This window comes from Bos indicus, chromosome 28 (assembly GCF_029378745.1).
Source record: "Bos indicus isolate NIAB-ARS_2022 breed Sahiwal x Tharparkar chromosome 28, NIAB-ARS_B.indTharparkar_mat_pri_1.0, whole genome shotgun sequence".
NCBI lineage: Eukaryota > Metazoa > Chordata > Mammalia > Artiodactyla > Bovidae > Bos > Bos indicus.
In genome coordinates this window covers 25553312-25573445 of record NC_091787.1, presented here as the reverse complement: position 1 = coordinate 25573445, position 20134 = coordinate 25553312, and the positions used below count along the sequence as shown (strand labels likewise).

Sequence of the window (20134 nt, the reverse complement as noted above, 5' to 3'; positions counted from 1 at the left end):
GCAGCATATTCTTCATTGCTTTGACTTTCCTACAGAACCAAGCCATTTGGTAGGTTTTTAGAGCTTACACAATCTGTCCATTCTAGCATGCTCACTTCCTTAAATTTTTGACCCCTTTTCCACTGTCTGCCATAGTAGTTCTAGCATTTCTACTTAAGGTGAGCTTTTATTTTCTCCAGGCTCCTAAGGGCCATTCTAGAGTATGTCAACACTTTCTCCCAGGGTTCTTACCAGGATGATAAAACATGTTTCCTGGATGAGTACTCCTGTTGCAAGAATGGGGACCCTTTCAGGGCCTGAGAGTAGGCTCTTGGCTAACACTCAGAAATGAATTGTCTGAGGAGAACACATGCTGACAAAGAGACTTTATTGGCAAGGGACACCTGGGCAGAGAACAGCAGGATAAGGGAACCTAGAACTGTTCTGCCATGTGGCTCACAGTCTCAGGTTTTATGGTAATGGAGTAAGTTTCCGAGTTGTCTCTGGCCAATCATTCTGACTCAGGGTCCTTTCTGGTGCTGCACACATTACTCAGCCAAGATGGATTCTAGTGAGAAAGATCCTGGGAGATTGGTAAGACATACTGACTTGTGTCTCCTCTCCCTTTTGACCTTTCCCAAATCCTTCCAGTTGGTGGTAGCCTGTCAGTTCCACATTCCTTGCTTGGACTGCCTGTTGTTAACCACTGGTAACTCATACAAGTTAATTGTTGTTAATCACCTGTAACTCATACGAGTGTTAATACTGAGTTGCTTGAACAGGGTAAGGCAGTTTTTGTCAGTGATTCCCCTAACACTTCTGTATTGGTGAACACTTCCTTATCCAACTTTATGATTTGTCTCCATCCCTTGATCTAGCACTCTTGGAATTAAGTTGGGCTTCCCTAGTTGCTCAGAGGTAAAGAATTTGCCTGCCAATGCAGTTGAATCCCTGGGCTGGGAAGATCTCCTGAGAAGGAAATGGCAACCTACTCCAGTATTCTTGCCTGGGAAATTCCATGGACAGAGGAGCCTGACGGGCTATAGTCTATGGGATCACAAAATAGTCAGACATGACTTAGTGACCAAACAACAATAGAGTTAAGTCTCATAGACACTCTCTTGGCTTCTGAGGTGCATAACAACTAAGTTCTGCAGAACCTTCACCTTTCCTCCTTGCCAGGCCCAACACTCTCCTGCTGGTTTATATTGTAACTTTAGTTATGGATCTGTTGGCTAGGCAGGGAGGTGGGGCAGACCTTGAGGGAGAGTGCATATGGCCTTAAAGGGCATAGGCCTCTTAACCATCTTCAAGCCAGAGGGAAGCATTAATTTTTAAGGAGTGAGCCTATTCAATAAAACCAAAGGGTTTGAAGAAGTTTAGGGGTTCAAATTCTGAATGTATTGACCCAGATACATTTATACCCAGATGCCCTCATTTCTGACGTCCAGTACTTTCCAAATCAGGGTCCTGATGTTGTATAACAGACTTGGTTAGATTGGCACCTTAACATTCTTGAACTCTTCTATTCTTCTGATTATATCCTGGACCTGGGCCTCAACTTTTCCAGCCCTCCCACTGCAGAAGAGAGTTTCTTAATATGCTGCTGAGGAGACCCATTGGTTTTCACAGTTAGTCTTTAATTAATCATCCTTGATCTTTCATTAATTATCTCCAGCAAGAGCTACCTAATGCCATCATCTTTATAACTACTGCTTCTCCATATTCTCAGATGTTTCATATACTGCACCCTGGTGCACTTCCTTCCACTGCTACACCATCTCAGTTCATCATCAGTACAAGTCTGAATAATTGCAATGCTCTCTTGTGTGTTTTCTGAACTTACAGCCAGGGATAGGGTCCTTGTTACCAGCCAAGACGGTAGGTGATCCAGCTGCAAAATCTCATTTTAGCAACTGCTTTCTCCCCATCCTAGCACCAACTTTCTCAGGTTGGAATCTCCATGGAAGAAACATTGATATGAAAACTAGTGTGCATAAAGTTTCTAAGGGAGCTCTCTCGGGGGGACACAAGGAAGCAAGACTAAGTAAAAGAAGAAACCGAGCTACAAAGCAGTCCCAACAAAGTCTTAGCCAAATCCTCAGGGAATTCTGAATCTGTGATTTCCCTGCCAAGTTGTTCCAAGTTCAGGGGAGGAATCTGGTATCCCACATGGACCAGGCATTGGGTGAAGGCTGCTGTGGGAAGTGGTGTGGCCTTAGACAAGGTGCATCTCTTCCACAGAGGTTAAGTTCAATAAGGTATCAGTTCTGAAGAGGGGCTCCGGATAGTGCAGGATCCATGACAGGCTTTTCAAAACTAGGGGGAACAGGGATGGGTACAGTATAGCCTTCAAGAAGAGGAAGTGTTTGGACAAGAATAACCCTCTTTCTATATAATGATTGTTTTCTTCATCTGCTAGTTAATAGGATTTGATTCTAGTTATAAAATGTGGTCTCACTGTAAAGTAAATTTACACTTGATGAGAATCTAGAAACATTTAAACAAAAATAATCCTTTCATGAACAAAAGAGAGCCCAGACAGCATAACCCTTTGATAATACTTCTGCTTTAATAGACTGTTTGCACATATATAGATATCCAGGGGAAAAGGTAATGCAACATGAAGTATTGAGAACACAACTGTGCTTTAATTTAGGTGTTGAGTTTCTAAATGTGGCAGCAATCACACTTCTAAGCAAGCAATGTCCACTAGCTCGCAAACACATTTGATGGTGATATTAGAACAGTAAACTTCATACTGTAAAACATGTTAAATACCTCTTCTGTACATTCATGGTATGTTGTGTCTGTGTCTTTTCACAAAAAAGAGGCATCTCTAGATTTTGTAATCAGAGTCAGCTTCATGAAGACTTAGATATGAAATAGTGCTTCTCAATTAGTTTCTCCAACTAATTTTTTAAAAAACACTATAATTTATTCTTTAAAGCAAATTTATAGATATGGAGAGTCTAGCTAATTTCATAGTGATGTTGTTGAATATGATACATAAGAAATGCAGGTATTTTCCAGGACAACAGGATAGATAAAGGAGGCTTTAAGAATCCATGAGAAAAAAAAGATGATAAAACTTACTTCCCTTTCAGATGTTTTAAGTTTTCTAAAAAGCTTTTTGTCCTCAAATTAATCATTTAACCATGGTATACAAAATACATCGCCTGGTGTGAAGATGGGAAACCCTCTCTTTTATATAGTAAAATCCTCTTCTGGTCCATCCTGCCCCAAGTCCTGGTTGTATGAGGGCACATTTCTCTTCCTAGATCTAAAGGTGTAATAAAAAGCATCGTTTTCTTCTACTGGTTGGTATTCCTGTTCTATTTCATTTAGGAAGCCACTTCCAGATTCTGCTCCAGAACCTGATCCTGAGATGTCCTCAGAAAGAGGGAAGACTTCATTCAAATTCTTGGAATTCATCAGTCTGAAGTAAGACAGAAAAAAAGAGGGAAAAAAACCATTAAAGTTTGAGACATAAAAAGATAATCATGAAACATTTTTTAAGGTAAGAAAGTAAATGTAGTGACTCAGTTGCTGAAATTAGAAGTTAAAAGTTTCCAGTTATTTAATGATTTGAAACAAAAAAATAAGTCAGCCTTTCCACATGTTTGCATACACTTAGTGTAACTAACGGAGAAGGCGATGGCACCCCACTCCAGTACTCTTGCCTGGAGAATCCCATGGATGGAGGAGCCTGGTGGGCTGCAGTCCATGGGGTCGCTAAGAATCAGACATGACTGAGCGACTTCACTTTCACTCTTCACTTTCATGCATTGGAGAAGGAAATGGCAACCCACTCCAGTGTTCTTGCCTAGAGAATCCCAGGGACGGGGGAGCCTGGTGGGCTGCCGTCTATGGGGTCACACAGAGTCAGACACGACTGAAGTGACTTAGCATAGCATAGTGTAACTAACTCATTGCCTTTATCAGTTCCACATCTGCTCATTGCAGATGGATACAAAATGCTATCACTAACATGGCAATCCTATATTTGGAATTTCTTTCTTTTGTTTTTTAACAGAAACGTTCCCATTTTTATACTTTCTCCCACTCAATAGATAGATGATATTTTTCCTAATTTAAAATTTCTACAAAACTTCTAATAACTTCACAGTACTTCAACAAAGCTCACTCTTAGGTAATTCTTTGTAACAAGTCAAGAATTATATATACCAACATGTTAACAATTCAGTTTGTGTGTGCTCAGTCGCTCAGTTACGTCCAACTCTTTGTGACCCTGTGGACTGTAGTCCGCCAGGCTTCTCTGTTCATGAGGATTCTCCAGGCAAGAATACTCCATCAGGGGATCTTCCCAACCCAGGGATCAAACCCAGGTCTCCTGCATTGCAGGTGGATTCTCTACAGACTGAGCCACCAGGGAATCCCAGTTTAAATGTTTACCAAGTTTTAAATTCCCTCAGAATTTTTGCCAGTGTGAAGGAAAATAAAAAAGAACTTAAATTGGGAATTCCCTAGTGGTTCAGTGGTTAGGACTCCAAGCTTTCACTGCTGAGAGCTCAGGTTCGATATCTGGTCAGGTAACTTGGATCCCACATGCCAAGCAGCCAAAAAATAAAAAGAGAAAAAGAAAAAAAGTAAGTGCTTCCACCAAGCACTCTGGGTAGAAGGTAGAACCAGAAGGGGTTGAGGAGAGGAGAGGGGTGACAGTAAGCAGAGAAAGGGACAACAGCTGGAGAGGAAGCAGAATCAAAGAGAAGATTTTACCTAAAAGTAGGTGATACTAGAGAGTGTCTGCAGATTAATGCTGGCTTCAGAGGGTGGACTGCAGAATTAAAGTCCTGGAGAAGGTGCATCAGATAATATACCCAGCACAAGGAAGGTGGCCTTTAAAGCTGCCACAGTCAGAGTCCAATCAGGAAACTTAATCTAAATATTTAAGACAGGGAATTGCTTACACATGAGATGGAAAAGAAGGAAAGCCAAATAGGGAACAGTGAGGAACTCCAGAGATGAGCAACAGCAAGAAAACACTGCTCTCCCTGGGCTAGAAGGACAGTAGACGAAGTGGTACTACCTAAGCCCAGGGACCAAGAGCACTGGTGGAAGCTGAAGTCATGTATGAGATATTAGCCTTGCCAGAGGTGCCACCAAGGCAGGAATGAGAAGAAACAGACTTCTCTCTCCCTGCCACCCATGCTGAGCAGTCTCCCTTCTGGGCATCCCATTGGCCAAACTCAGCCACAGATCTGGGAGTATGAGAAATGCAGATCACAGGGATCAGCCCTCATCCCTCCACCCAATACAGAGCAGGGATGGGGAAGGAGAAGAAATGCATCTGAGAGCAAAAGAGTCCAAGACTGACACAGAAGGAGAGGCTGTGCATCCATAGTGACAGGAGTTTCAGAACAGGAAGGAAAGTTACTGGCCGAGAAAAGGGAAGATTATACAGATGTTAAAAAAAAACTATTTAAAGGTTATATTCTATTTATACCTATTATAAAATATTGACCATATTCCCTGTTGTATATAATACATCTTTGTAGATTGTTTTATTCATAGTATTTTGTACCTCTTAATCCCTTGCCCCTATCTTGCCCCTCCCCACTTTCCTGTCCCCATTGGTAACCACTGGTTTGTGCTCTATATCTGTGTACCTCTTTTTTGTTATATTCATGAATTTGTTTTATTTTTTTAGATTCCACATATAAGTAATATGCAGTATTTGTCTTTCTCTGGCTTATTTCACTAAGCATAATACCCTCCAAGTCCATCCATGTTGTTACAAATGGGAAAAATATCTTGGATTTTTATGGCTGAGTAGTATTCCAACATGTGTGTCCGTGTGTGTGTGTGTGTGTATCACATCGTCTTCATCCATTCATCTTGTTGATGGGCACTTAGGTTGCTTCCACATCTTGGCTATCGTAAATAATGCTGCTGTGAACATTGGGATACATATATCTTTTCAAATTAGTATTTTCATTTCCTTTGGACAAATATCTAAGAATGCAATTGCAGGAGTATATGGCAACTCCATTTCTAGTTTTCGGAGTTTTCTACAGTGATTGCATCAATTTACATTCCCACTAACAGTGTACAGGAGTTCTCTTTTCCTACATCATCACCAACATTTGTTAATTGTGGTCTTTTCGGTGGCAGCCTTTCTGACAGGTGTGAGGTGATATTTTGTGTGGGTTTTAGTTGCGTTTCTCTAGTGATTAGTGATGTTGAGCATCTTTTCATGTGTGTGTTGCGCATTCTTCTTTGGGAAAATGTCTGTTCAGATCTTCGGCCCACTTTTCAGGTTGTTTGTTGAGTCATGTGAGCTGTTTATATATTTTAGATATTAACCCCTTATCAGTCATATCATTTGTAAATATTTTCTCCCATTTCAGTAGGTCATCTCTTTGTTTTGTCAATGGTTTCCTTTGCTGTGCAAAATCTTTTATGTTTAGTTAGGTCCCATTTGCTTACTTTTGCTTCTGTTTCCTTTGCCATGAGACACAGATCCAGAAAAAATATTGCTACAATTTATGTCAAAGAGTGTGGAAGATTATGGAGATTTGAGGAGGGAAGAAATAGTATAAAATAGCTGTTGTGGAGGATTTAGGTTATTCCTCTAATATTTTAGATTAAATGATTAGTATTGAAATCCATGACTTAAAATAATGGAGGAAGTTGTAACATCAGGTTCAAACTTTGTGCTGGAGAATTAAAACAGAAGCACAGGGTTGCAGAGTTGTATTGTGAGGATGGTGATGATATAATTTCAGTGATGAAGGGGGTTGCCAGCATTCCCAAAGTGATAATAGGCTTACGTGGTTTGGGCACAATGACTTATGTGGCTTTAAGAAGGGTGATTTTCTTTTATTTATTATTTTTTTCTTTAATTTAGAGCTCAGATCAAGTGTAGAAATCTTTATAAAGGTCTGTAGTAAAACCTTTTCGTCATTGCTCAGAACTGATCAGCCTTTTATACACACACACCTGCAGCCAATTCTCACTCACTCACCTGTAAGTCCTCAGTTATCCATTGTTACTTTTACACACATGCACACCTTATTTTCAATTATTCTTTGCTTCTCAGAACTACAGAGATCATACATCAGGTAGACTAGGAGATCTTCAGATGCTCAGATTTGGCTATTTTCATCACTGATTCACTTCATTTTTTTAAAAAAGATTTATTTATTGGCCGTGCTGGGTCTTTGTTGCTGTGAGTGGGCTTTCTCTACTGGCAGTGAGCAGAAAACCACTCTCTTGGGCTATTCTCCAGTTGCCGTGTGCAGGCTTCTCACTTCAGTGGCCTCTCTTATTGCAAAGCACAGGCTCTAGAGCACATGGGCTCAGTAGTTGTGGCTGACAGGCTTAGTTGCTCTGCGGCATGTGGGATCTCAGTTCCTGGACTAGGGATTTAACCCGTGTCCCCTGCATTGGCAGGAGGATTCTTACTGGACCACCAGGGAAGTCCCAGGAGAGTGATTTTCTATTTAAGCCTGAATATTAAAACTTTTATGATAATTCTTCTCATAATATATCTTTGCCACATGTAACTTTGATATTCAGTGAAATAATGGGCTCTAATACAATTTTTTGTTACTTATGAATTCCTATTGGATCCTTTTTGCAAGTATAAGGCAGGTTTTATTTGATCAAGAAGAGGTATGGCTTTCTTTTTTATGAGTGACGGGGACTTATTCTTCCTTCCCCTAATTTCTTTTTTTTTTTATCACTGCTATCTAAACAGAACATTTTTATTACCCCTCAAAAATTCTGTACCTAATGGCAGTCACCAGAGAAGGCAATGGCACCCCACTCCAGTACTCTTGCCTGGAGAATCCCATGGACGGAGGAGCCTGGTGGGCTGCAGTCCATGGGGTCGCTAAGAGTCGGACACACTGAGCGACTTCACTTTCACTTTTCCCTTTCATGCATTGGAGAAGGAAATGGCAACCCACTCCAGTGTTCTTGCCTGGAGAATCCCAGGGATGGGGGAGCCTGGTGGTCTGCCGTCTATGGGGTCGCACAGAGTCAGACACTACTGAAGTGACTTAGCAGCAGTAATGGCAGTCACTCTTTATTCCTCCCTCCCCCACAGTCCTTGACAACCACTCTATTTTCTGTGGGTTTTGCCTATTTCTGTACACTTCATATAAATGGAATCATATAATATGTGGCTTTTTATGTCTGGTTCTCTTTACTTTGCATAATGTTTTCCAGATTCAGCCATGTTGCAGCATTTATCAGTACTTCTTTCTTATGGTCAAATAATATTATACTTTATGTATATGTCACATTTTGTTTATCCACTCAGGTGATAGACTTGTACTGGATTTTAATATATAATATGCTCTATTTACATTAATAAAATAATGTTCAATTATTTTCAGTGTCTATTGGTGAAAAGTATTCAATTTTTGTTTCTGCCACCAGAAAAAGACCTTGCGAAAGTGTGAGTCATGTATTCTTGTGCATCTCATATACCAGTAAGTACACTACAGTTTTACCCTGTACTATGCAGTGAAAACTGAACCATGGAAGCAAGAGCCTAAAGAAAACACTCTGGGCAACCCTTCTACCTCCATGCCAAGATCTCAACAGAGGTTGACAAAAGTAAAATCAAGAAAGTCCACTTACGGCGAAATGTCAGTCCTTGGAGGCGGGATTCTGCTGGATTCACCTCGAAGTATATCAAACGCTGATCCCTTTTCTTCAATGCAGTTTGCAGAATTACTGTCAGGACTGTCAGGATTGCACTGGTACCTGGCTGTCTGCACGGGAGAACCTGCCCAAACAAGGAAACCGCATGGTCAATAAGTATCTCCTACACAGCTTCTAATCACTCTTTCCCTAAGAAATTTTTAATTAAATAGATTTTAAATTTGGTAGGTAAGGTGTGGACAGGTTTTATGACCTAATATAACAGGAGCACCCACTGTTTCCCAGCCCTTTATACATAGTTTATGCTTCTCACACTACATCTGTGCAAAGTGGCCTAGAGTTTCACATTAGAATAGGCTTTGGCAGTTAGCTGCCTCTGCTACTGGTGACCTGTGAAACCTTCACTTCCCCAAGTACCCACCAGAAAACTCAGGTACTAAGAGTATCTCTTTTTAATAAGCTGGTCACAAAAATTAACTGAGAAAATGCATGTAAAGATCTTAACATAGTGCCAGGCACACAGTAAATAAACACCTAATAATATTAACTATTATTGTCTCTGTACTATTATTTCCATTTTATACAAAGGAAAACTGAGGCTGCACAGGTACTAAGCACCCAGAATTCAACCTTCTATCTGACCCCGAAGTCTGCCTCTTCTGATAGAGAGGAGTCAAATTATGTTCAGAAAGGTTAAGAAATGTACCAAATAGTCCTGAGATATTACAGAACCCTAATTCTTTGGGGCCATGTGGTATTCTTGAGAATGAAAAGCAGATTAAAAACATAACCTCTTTCTTTGGCCTCACATCTAGTCAGAGATTTCAAAAGTCGAGGCTCTTCTGTTCACCAAAGCTGGGCTTTCACAGCCTCTTTTAATTTCTACATAAAGGCTCCATATCCTGTGTTAAGAGGTTATATAGGAGATCACTTATTAATTTACAAAATAAATTTTATTCCTCAGTTTAGCAAGGATGGAGCCCTGGTGGTGAGAAATACTTCACTACCCTGCCGAAGGATCGTCTCCTCCCCAACCTCAAGTACATATTTGATTCACACAAGTACAGCTAATCATCACCTAACATGAAGGAGCACATCTAAAACTCCTGAAAAGCAGAAAAGGAGATTTTGTTAGGGGCACCACAGACTAAAGCTACCTTGTCCTGGCCAAGCACCATCGTAACCACTTGCTCAAGTTATCTATCATACAATAGGAGGTCCTGGTAAAGAATGCAGCCTAACAAGCTACCACGTGGAAGCATTTAGGAAAGGTCAAAAAGAAAGAGGAGACGACAGTCCAGATGTCCTACAAACCTCCCAGAATCCTCCTCACTAGAATCCATCTTAACTGAGTGATGTGCATGCTACCAGGAAAGACCCTGAGTCAGAAGAACTAGCCAGAGACAACCTGAAAACTAACCACATTACCAAAAACCTGAGACTGCGAATTACATGGAAAAGCAGTTCTCCTGGGTGCCCTACCCTGCTGCTCTCTGCCCAGGTGTCCCTTCCCAATAAAGTCTCTTGCTTTCTCAGTACATGTGTCTTCTTGGACAATTTATTTCTGAGTGTTAGACAAGAATCCACTCTTAGGCCGTGGAAGGGGTCCCACTTCCTGCAAGAGTTTGAAAGCCCAGTACATTATTGCTCTGTACAGATTGAGATGCAATTGATAACACATATTTAAGAAAACAAAATAAAATGAAGAACAGTGTTGTGGATAATCACTGCAATATTTTTTGCAGTACCAAAGACTATAAAATTAAATGTTAATGAATTAAGGTGCAGCCTACAATACTATGCAGCTATTAAAATAATGTGGCAGTTCTCTGGGTACTGATATATAATAATCTCCAAGTGTGTGTGTATACATAGTACATATATGTATATGTATGTGTGTGTGTGTGTGTACATATATATATTTTTTTGGCCATGCTATGTGACTTGCAAGAATTTAGTTCCCCGAACAGAGATTTGAACATGTCCTCAGTAGTTAAGCATGGAGTCTTAACCACTGGACTTCGAGGGAACTCCCTCCAAGGTTAAAAAAAGTAAAGAACACTATGCATTGTGTGTTACCATTTGTGTGTGTTGTGGTTTTTTGGAATTTATTTACATACAAGCTTACATGCACAGAACACCTCTTAAAAGATACCCAACAAACTGATCATGTTAGTGGAGGGAATTGGTGGCTAGAAGAGAGTGGAAGGAAGAACACTGACTTTTCACTGCATATCCTTTTGAACTTTTAGATTCTTGAGTTATACTTATGTATTATCTTTCAAAATTAATTATTTTTATTTTTAATAGCTTTATTAAGGTGGATTTGACATTCAACAGCTGTGCATATTTAAAGTGTACAATCTAATGTTTCGACAAGTGGATACAGCACACCACAATCAAGGGTATGAACATATCCAACATCCCCCAGAGTTTTCTTGTGCCCCTCTGTGATCCTGCCCTTCTCCCTCCCTTCTCCTGACTCCCCCCAAACCCCCTCAATCATCAGTCTGCTTTCTGTCATTATAAATTAGTTTGCATTTTCTAGATTTTATGTAAATGGACTCATACAGCTACTTGTCAAAAGTTTTCCGACTTTAACTCTGGGTCTAGAGGGCTCTCTACCTTTTATAGTACTCTCTCCTAAAAGTGGAGAGTTTATTTAGATATTCCTTAAAACTTTGAAAAATGTAGCAAACAAAGAAAAAAAAATTACTCCTAATCTCATTACCCAAACCCCTAGAGACTATAAATTTTAGAGTTTTCTTTCCTTCTGGGTGTCAGTATTTCTCAGAAAGTATGCACAAGTTGTTTCCCTTCTCAACTATCAGAGGTTGAAAAGGGGAGCCTCTACCAAGGTCAAATTCACTTTATATCTAAATGGGATGGCCAAGGACTTTGTTCCTAAAAGACTGCAGACCCACAGAATTTTGCAAAATGTTCTCTTTCCTTATGAACCTCTATTATGTCTATTTATACTCAACTTTGTCCTAGTTAATATTTCTGATTAATTTTATAAATATAGCTTTATTAGGTTTCATTAAGATATACATATATATGGAGGGGAACATATAAAGAATTCATGATGCTGTTCAATAAAATAGGAAAACTAACTAACTAAATAACTAATCAAAACAAGAGAAAACTCTGAGATTAATTATGAGGCATTAATATGAGAGAATATTAACCAAATGGAAAAAAAGTAGTAGCTATGGAAAAGACTACATAGCATCATAGGAAAATTTATATTAAAAAATGAGTTAAAAATAGCAGAATGCCATTCTATGCATAACAGTTGTTAATACAACTACATATATAGATATGGGGGATGGGAGGAAATACACAGAAATAGCTGTAGTGGTAGGCTCTGGTGATTTTTTTCTCACTTTGTTTTCTAAATCACTGTAATAAACAATATTCTTTTAAAATATAAACAAAGCAAAGACTCTAATGTAGAAATGTTCTCCCATTGTTTTTCTTCTTTCTTTCTGTCTTGCTTTCATTTTTTTCTTTCTTTTAGGACTACTACTCTGCTGTACTCTTTCCCATATTTCCTGAATATATAGCTTACAAATTTCTGGTCTGGGACACTAGTCATCCAGAATGGCTTAGCTTTGTCACCGCTTAGAGGCTGAAGGTAAGGTTGCCAGATGACATCACAATGGCCAACCCTTACTAGCTATATAACTGTAACCTCCCTGTACCTCAGTTTCCTCACCCATAAAATGTGGACAGTAATAGATGTCATAATAAGATACAAATATTAGGTTCTTAGAACAGTACCTGGCACCATGGTCAGAGCTCTTTAAATGCTAGTTTCTGTGATGAAGAGGATGACAACGACCTATTGACCTATCTCTGATAGAGATAAACCAAATTTAAATTCCTGTCCCACCATTGAGCACCTCTCTGATTCTCAGTTTCTCATCTTTGAAATGGGAATAATAGTATCCCAAAGAGTTCCTGGTAGCTCAGCTGGTAAAGAATCCACCTGCAATGCAGGAGACTCAGGTTTGATTCCTGGGTTGGGAAGATCTACTGGAGAAGGGATAGGCTACCCACACCAGTATTCTTGGGCTTCCCTGGTGGCTCAGCTGGTAAAGAAATTGCCTGAAGTGCAAGAGACCTCGGTTTTATCCCTGGGTCGGGAAGATCCCCTGGAGAAGGGAAAGGCTACCCACTCCAGTATTCTGGCCTGGAGAATTCCATGGCCTGACTGTATAGTTTATGGGGTCGCAAAGAGTCAGACAGGACTGAGCAGCTTTCATTTTCAAAGAGTTCCAGTTTAAACAAGATAGAAGTAGGTGACACATCTAGCACAAGCCTTTGTGTATGGTAGGTATTTAATACATTTTAGCTCTTTCTCCCTCTCTGATTCTTTCTTGAAGAACTTTGCCATCTAATGAATTGCTGCTTAGAAGCTTCATCATGTGAAGTCGGGTGAAAATTCAACATCTCCTCCAGCAGAGGGCAATGTCTTCACACCCTATGCCATCTAGACCACTGCAGTCCAGTAGAAACAAGAGGAACCATCTGTACATGTATGAAATTTTCAATATTAGGACAGTCATATTTTAAAAAGTAAAAAAGAAATAAGTGACCTTAATTTTAAAACATTTTGCTTAAACCAACATATCCAACAAACAATGTAAGTTGTTAATGGATATTTTACACTTTTTTTCATACTAGGATTTTAAATCGGGTGTGCGTTTTGCACTTATACCAGGTCTGTTTGGACTTGCCACATTTAACACATTTCAAGTGCTTAGTAGCCACACGAGGCTCCTGGCCAGCATTTTGGATAGAGCAGGTCTAGACATTCTCCTCTACTGCCAATGATGACTGAGTATCACACCAACAAAGTGCCTGCATAGACAGGAAGTTAAACACAAAAGTAAAACTAATAGTTTACGAAGAAGAATCCAAGTGAAAGAGTGTATCTTTTCACTAGCTAAAAAAACACAACTTTGATAAATTAGAAAACTAAAATACAAATTCTTTCTAGAGTTTGGCATCTTAGCTTTTAAAATTTATAACAAGCCTCTTTTTTTGAGAGATAGAATGTGAAAATTCTCTTTAAGGCAAGACATTTCTTTCCAACTTTTATTATTATTAGCTGCACGGCACAGCACGTAGGATCTTAATTCCCTGACCAGGGATCGAACCCATGCCCCCTGCACTGGAAGTGTGGAGTCTTAACCACTGGACTGCCAGGGAAGTCCCCAAGAGGGATTTCCTTTTTTGGGTAATGAAAATGTTCTAAAATTGACTATAGTGATGGTTGCACATATCTGTGAATATACTAAAAAACCATTGATGTACACTTTAAATGGGTGAATTGTATGGTATATGAACTCTGTCTCAATAAAGATGTTCCAAAATTTATAAGAAATCAAAAGGAGAAGTCCATCTTCTCCAAAAAAATGTTTATCTAATTTGAGATTGGGGCTTCCCTGGTGGTTCAGCAGTAAGGAATCCTACAATGCAGGAGACACAGGTTTGATCCCTGGGTCAGAAAGATCCTCTGGAGAAGGAAATGACTACCCACTCCAGTATTCTTGCCTGGGAAATCCTATGGACAGAGGAGCCTGGCAGACTACAGTCCATGGGGTCACAAAGGATCAGACACGACTTAGCGACTAAACAACAACTTGAGACTGATGATTTTACTTCATTTGTTTTAATTTTAAAAAGTTTTATTGGTATTTAACATATTTAACCCGGCACACAATTCACTCTTCTAATATGTACATTTCAGTGGGGGTTTTTTTAGCATGTTCATAGGTATGTGCACAAATTTAAAACAATTTTATCATCACAGAGAAATCCTCTGTCCTTTAGCTATCCAACTCCTGTATCTTATGTGTCTCATCCCTAAGTAACCAGTAATCAATCTACTTTTTGTCTCTGTATTTTTTACCAAATTAGACATTTTATATAAATAAAACAATATGAGGTGGGTTTCTTTTTAAGTATGACTGGCCTATAACACTATATTTGTTTCAGATGCATAACATAGTGATCCTCCATTATTACACATTACAAAATGATTAACACAGACTGGGGATCTTAAATCTGCTTTAAAATAAAGAACATGGTTACAGATACCAAGTTCCTGATATATTTATTCAAGAGTGTTGGCAGGATGTGAAAATTCGACAGTTCCAACCCCGCAGTGTGTGGGAGTATCTTGATTCTCTTCTGCTTGAGAGAAGTGTCTTGTGATTACCGTAATTTAAAACATAAGAGGAAACATGCTCATGGACAGAAAAATGATCTTCCTAAGAGGTCCCACTTACAGGTCTCCTAGTTAATTCTGTAGTGGATGCAAGGAAGAAGAATGTTTTTTATTTGGAATCACTTCCCTCACTGCCTACCCCTGTCCTTTCTCTCTGTGTCTCTGTCTTCATCTCATACACAGAGTCTACTAGTTCTACTTTAGCAAAACACTTTCTATGAATAAATATTACCATTTATAAAAATAAACCTCTGACACTGGGCAAATAACTTACCCCAGTAATCTCTCTGGATCTTTTTACATTGTAGTATCAATATTTCCCCAACGTCATCACAGTTTACTAATTTCCTATTCTTAATGGAGACTTGCTGCGGGTTTGTTAGAAAAACTTTAAAATTGCCATGTTAGGGGAGAAAAAAGACCATTTTCATTCATTGTTTAGTGGCATCCAAACAGACACCACTATCTAAGTTGGAGCTGCTTCCTCCTGGCCAATCAGCTCACCCTTGTGTGTTTTTTTGACAAGCTATAAAAAGTTCCAAGTTTACTTTCAATTTCTCCCTCTCTGTCCCTCAACTCAGTGGTTTTTGTAGTAAGAGCTGTAGTCAAAGCAAGGTTGTTTTAAATAAAGACAATCTCTACTCCACCTAGGAAACAGCTAAATTGCCGTAGAAAGTTAATTTGAACTTGAAATCAGGTGACCAGCTCTGCCATTAATTAGTTGTAATGGGTCTAGGGCAAGTCTCACGCATTTTTTGCAAGAGGTTGATGTAAAGAGGAAATGAGATAATGAATCTAAGATCCAGTTTTCGTCTCTATAAATTGGTATTAATTCCTCCTCACAGGGAATGTGATGACCATTTACCTGAGAATGGATGCTAAATCACTTTACAATTGAACAGCAGTGAACACTGGTGGGATCAATATTATTGTGAACTCAGAGGCAGTGTAGAGTGGACATAGGGTCTGGCAATGACCCCCTGGCTACACCTGCTCATAGATTTTCCATTTTCCTTCTTTATGGGCATCTTTGAAAAAGAGAGTTAATAAAAGAATTTGGGATTCACAGGCCTCATCAGTAATCTCCTGGAGCTCTACATTAAATTGATTAGCCATCTGTCCTCTCCAGGGTCTCCCACACCTTGCCAAACTTCCGACTCTTTGCACTTGATAGATGGACTTTTATAGCATGTTTTTATTTCAGCTTCACTTATAGTCACTGATGTGGACTGAATTGTGTCACTCCAACTCAATGTATTGAAGTGCTAACCCCTAATACCTCAGAATAGGACTGTATTTGGAGATAGGGACTTAAAAGAGATAGTTGAGATATAATGAGTTTACATGGGTGAGCCCTAATCCAGTATGGCTGTTGTCCTTATAAGAAAAGGAGATCAGGACACAGAAACACACAAAGGACCATGTGAAGACAGAGATAAGATGGCTATCTACAAGCCGAGGAGAAAATCTTCAGGATGAAACTAACCCAGCCGACACTTTGATCTTGAACTTCTAGTCTCCAGAACTGTAAGGAAATAAATTCCTGTTGTTTAAGCCACCCAGCCTGTGGTACTTTGTTATGGCAGCCCTAGCAAATTAATACAGTAACCTGAGATGTTTCGTTTCAGTAAAAACAAGCCAAAAGCCTAGTGGAATTGATCATTCCGTTAAATCAATGGGTTAAGAAAAAAAAGTATTTTTAAGTGGGGAAAGAGGGCTACAGAATCATATCTGGCATCACATAGAATATTATGAAATAGAGACCTCTTCGCAGCCTTGAGTTGATGTCACGCGTGCACGCACGCACACACACACACACACACAGAGCCAGTGGGTGGGCGTCTATTTCCCTTCTTACTCAAATGTAGGCACAAACCGTTAATTCCAATACCAACTGCACTTCTCCTTTGGAAACTCCCTAGTTTTTTAGTCTATTCATTCTCATTTTTGGTTCCCTTCCCAACACAGAGCAAAACGTACCTAGTGATGGCATAAATATTAGTACTTTATAAAATTTTATAACGGTTTCTTCACTACTTTCTGGAAAATACCTATTATACAAAGAACACTTTTGTTTTTAGTTTTCCCTATTGAATCTTAGTGGGAAATGTGACATTTCTGGGAGATTTTGAAGATGTAAAGATTCATCAAGCTCTGGTCAGAGTAGACCCAACACCAACAGGTCACTCAGGTCTGTTCTACAAACACGGACTTGACTGCCTGGATCTTGTCAGAACACATTAGGGAATTATTTCATTGGCTGAAGGTTTTCCCTGAAAGATCGGAGTAAAGCCTGTTCCTTACAATCGACAATGTTTTATCCTTTAAAAAAATAAATAGATTAATGGAAAGGTTTCATCAACATTATTTGCTGGTTTTTCTTCAACAATTGTATAACAAGAAGAAAGTGATTTTATAAATTTCCAATATATAATGAATGTATCTGAGGTTATGTGTACAATTTCATTTCCACCAGAAGTAAAAACAAGACAACTAGAAGTCACCTCGAAGAAACGTATCTAGATGTGTGCATCACTGTGACTCAATATTTCCTTTACGATGCGGAGGAACTTAGTGTTTTTCTACTATAAATTCTCCCTTCTACTTATCAGGCCATGACTATAATCCCTTATTTACCAAAGGAGAAGAAACTGTGTTTTTCTTACAAACTGATCATTTTCATTTTCTTAGTCATTAAAGGTTTTTAAGTTGTTTCATTCTGACTAAACAATCCTAAAAGATAGACTTAACAAGAATTTTCCAAATATGCTGTTTCTCTGAGCAACGACACAATTACTAAAATTCTTTGGCCTTTCTTTAAAATCTGAGAGGGTATTCATTAGCTGTGTCTAAACGTAATTGAATTTTCACTTAGAACCAGGTTTTTAAAAGAGAAAATACAAGTAAATTTACTCTGATTTTAAAAATAGTATTTCCCAGTGTCAAAATAATTATAACATCACTAATTATTAAAACTTGGGATAGATGTGGGCACTTAGAGGTTAAACCATTTTCTCTATTCCTTTCTTGAACCTTTAAAAATTTGTAGGCCATTTTCACCTGACAATAAAATAATACATTTCAATCATTTTAAGAACTTACAAGGCCGTAGCTGCCTCAGAGTTTAACTTTTTTTTTTTGGTACCAAACTTAACCAACTTCACTCTAAGGAGTTCAGCTACCCCAAATTCTTTTTTTTTTTCTCGGCCTACTTTCCCATAATATACTATATTCTATGCCTTAGAGTGACTATAATCATTTGTGTGGACCCTGGGGCATACAAGATTATAAGGTGACAAGATTACTGGGTCTTACCTTGAACTGAAGATGAAAACAGGATGAAGGCAAGAGCCAGAACAAGCCTAGCGCACTGGAGGAGCACCTGCATGGTGACCAACTTGCTTCAGCTCCACCACTCACACACCAACCTCACAGCAGGGAAGTGTAGCCGGGTGCTCTCTGTCCCTTTTTGAAAAGGTTCCAAAACCTCAAACCCTGCCCAGAACACACGTCACAGTTTCCTGAACAAATAGAAAGAGATCCACATCAACCCCAGAAAGATTTAGAAAAAAAAGAAAAAGGCAGTTTCATACCCGTTATGAAACTGCAGTGAACTCTCCCCAGGTCTGCTTTCTCAAAAGTTTTGTTGTTTGACACTTGCCTGTTAGAAATTGTTTCCCACTGAAACAGTAGAATCAGCATTCAGGACACTTTGTTTTTTCTTTCTTCAGGTAACAATCTAAACACAAGTTTGCTAGCCCACTGCACAGCTGATGAGATAAGAGAGTTGGATGTTGCCTTTTCATCACTGAGGCCCTTCAAAGTAAAATATTCGTGATTTTATTTTTCATCAGGGGTAGCATAACTCACAGAGCCAAGCATAACAAGTGAAACTTCAAAGCTGAGTTCTAATCTACAAGAAAGTGTTGTTGGATTTCAGATAACTGGTTTCTTCTGATCAGATTCAGTTTCTCTCCCTGGACCACCAGCTCTCCCTCTGCCTCAAGAATCTAGTGAGGATTTTTGATTATGAAGAACTGGGTAAAACACAGAAATGATTTTGCAGTCCTCTGCTCCTTCACACCGAACATTTCTTATGATTTGATTCCATTTATACTCTGTTTTTGTTTTGTTGTTTCCTCCTGGTAAAAATTTTCAACTTGACTTTCAGGTGCTCTGGCCTTGAATAAGCCAGAAATCAGAAACAAGGGGAGGCTTTCCTGTCAGTGGGCTGCTGGACCTCAGAAAACACAAAACAAAGTAAAAGAATAGCATCTCCCCCATATCCTGGGGATCATATGCTGACTGAAGCCTGAGGAACACGACGTACAGGCTCCATAATAAAGTCACATAATAACACAACAGTTTATCACACACTCTTGCCCTTGAAACACACACTCTCTCCATTTCAACATGTCTAATGTTGAAATGCATGTCTAATGCAATGCCCACTTTCCATTTTCATCCTCCCTCTGGCCTGTCCTTTGACAGGAGGGAGGAGTTTCCCTTCCCTTGTTCTTGGCTTCCTGCTGATTCCTTTACCATTTCCTGCCAAGGAGGGGCCTCAGACTAATCGCTGAGCAGCTGTGGTGCAAGTCCACAAAGGCTGCAAAGCATGCACATTTTGACCCTCCTCAGAACCAGCTGGAAATGTGTCCAGGGACAACTCCAAGTGCAGTAAACAACCCCCAGACTCTCAAATCCAGTGAGTTCCCCACCGTGGAATACTAGTTTCAGATTGAAATAACAACCCTCATCTTTGGCCCCTTTTAAGTCTATCCCCCAATTTAAAACCCTGGCACCAAAACAATAATCCCTGTCAATAGCTTAAATAAGTCCCCTTTCAGTAAGTTCTCAGATCTGATTAGAGCTTGTGCTTTAAAATGGTAATTTTGGAGCCTTTTTCCTCTTGAGTATTTTTTTTTTATTCTCTAGGTTTTAGTAATTTTTTTTTTTAAGTATTCACAATATTCATTAGCATTTGCCCTGTTTCTGCTACACTGACAACCAAGTTTCTTTTTCCAAATAGTCGTCCCCCGGCTTCAGTTCCCTAGTCCTCTTCAAGCTGTGCAAGAGCAGGACACATGCCTGCAGAAGCCACAAGTCCTGGGTCTGAGCTCACTGACCAGATGAGAGATGCTAGGCCACGTACTCCTTGCGTGCCCATCATTCTAGTTCTAAGGATGATGTGGGACACCAATGAGGGGCACCCATGAGAGCTCATGACTCTGAGAGTCGTGTTGGCAGTGGTCCTGTGGGTTGGGTATGGTCTTCTTGCCC

General features: G+C 39.5%; 1 protein-coding gene, 1 long non-coding RNA gene, 1 other non-coding gene and 1 pseudogene across 3 annotated transcripts; 1 reads left to right on the top strand and 3 right to left on the bottom strand.

The window, feature by feature from the left end:
- Window positions 1-2528: 2528 nt before the first annotated feature.
- On the bottom strand, window positions 2529-18328 carry SRGN (serglycin). Its single transcript, XM_070782205.1, has 3 exons — window positions 18170-18328; window positions 8593-8740; window positions 2529-3418 (listed from the first exon to the last, which is right to left on the bottom strand). The coding sequence occupies exons 1-3, from the start codon at window positions 18240-18242 to the stop codon at window positions 3187-3189; spliced, it is 453 nt and encodes a 150-aa protein (XP_070638306.1). The 5' UTR covers window positions 18243-18328; the 3' UTR covers window positions 2529-3186.
- On the top strand, window positions 3390-8739 carry LOC139180417 (uncharacterized). The gene is made up of 2 exons (XR_011564669.1): window positions 3390-3499; window positions 8389-8739. It is a non-coding gene; the product is annotated as an uncharacterized lncRNA (long non-coding RNA).
- Window positions 6849-6912, bottom strand: LOC139180475 (small nucleolar RNA U2-30; annotated as a pseudogene).
- On the bottom strand, window positions 7037-7116 carry LOC139180476 (small nucleolar RNA U2-19). The gene has a single exon (XR_011564744.1). It is a non-coding gene; the product is annotated as a small nucleolar RNA U2-19 (small nucleolar RNA).
- Window positions 18329-20134: the final 1806 nt, after the last annotated feature.

Coding starts and splice junctions, on each gene's coding strand:
- SRGN (XM_070782205.1), bottom strand. CDS start 18,242: ATGCAGGTGCTCCTCCAGTGCGCTAGGCTTGTTCTGGCTCTTGCCTTC. Junction 8,741..18,169: donor GTTTTCATCTTCAGTTCAAG/GTAAGACCCAGT, acceptor TTGTTTGGGCAG/GTTCTCCCGTGCAGACAGCC. Junction 3,419..8,592: donor CCAAGGACTGACATTTCGCC/GTAAGTGGACTT, acceptor GTCTTACTTCAG/ACTGATGAATTCCAAGAATT.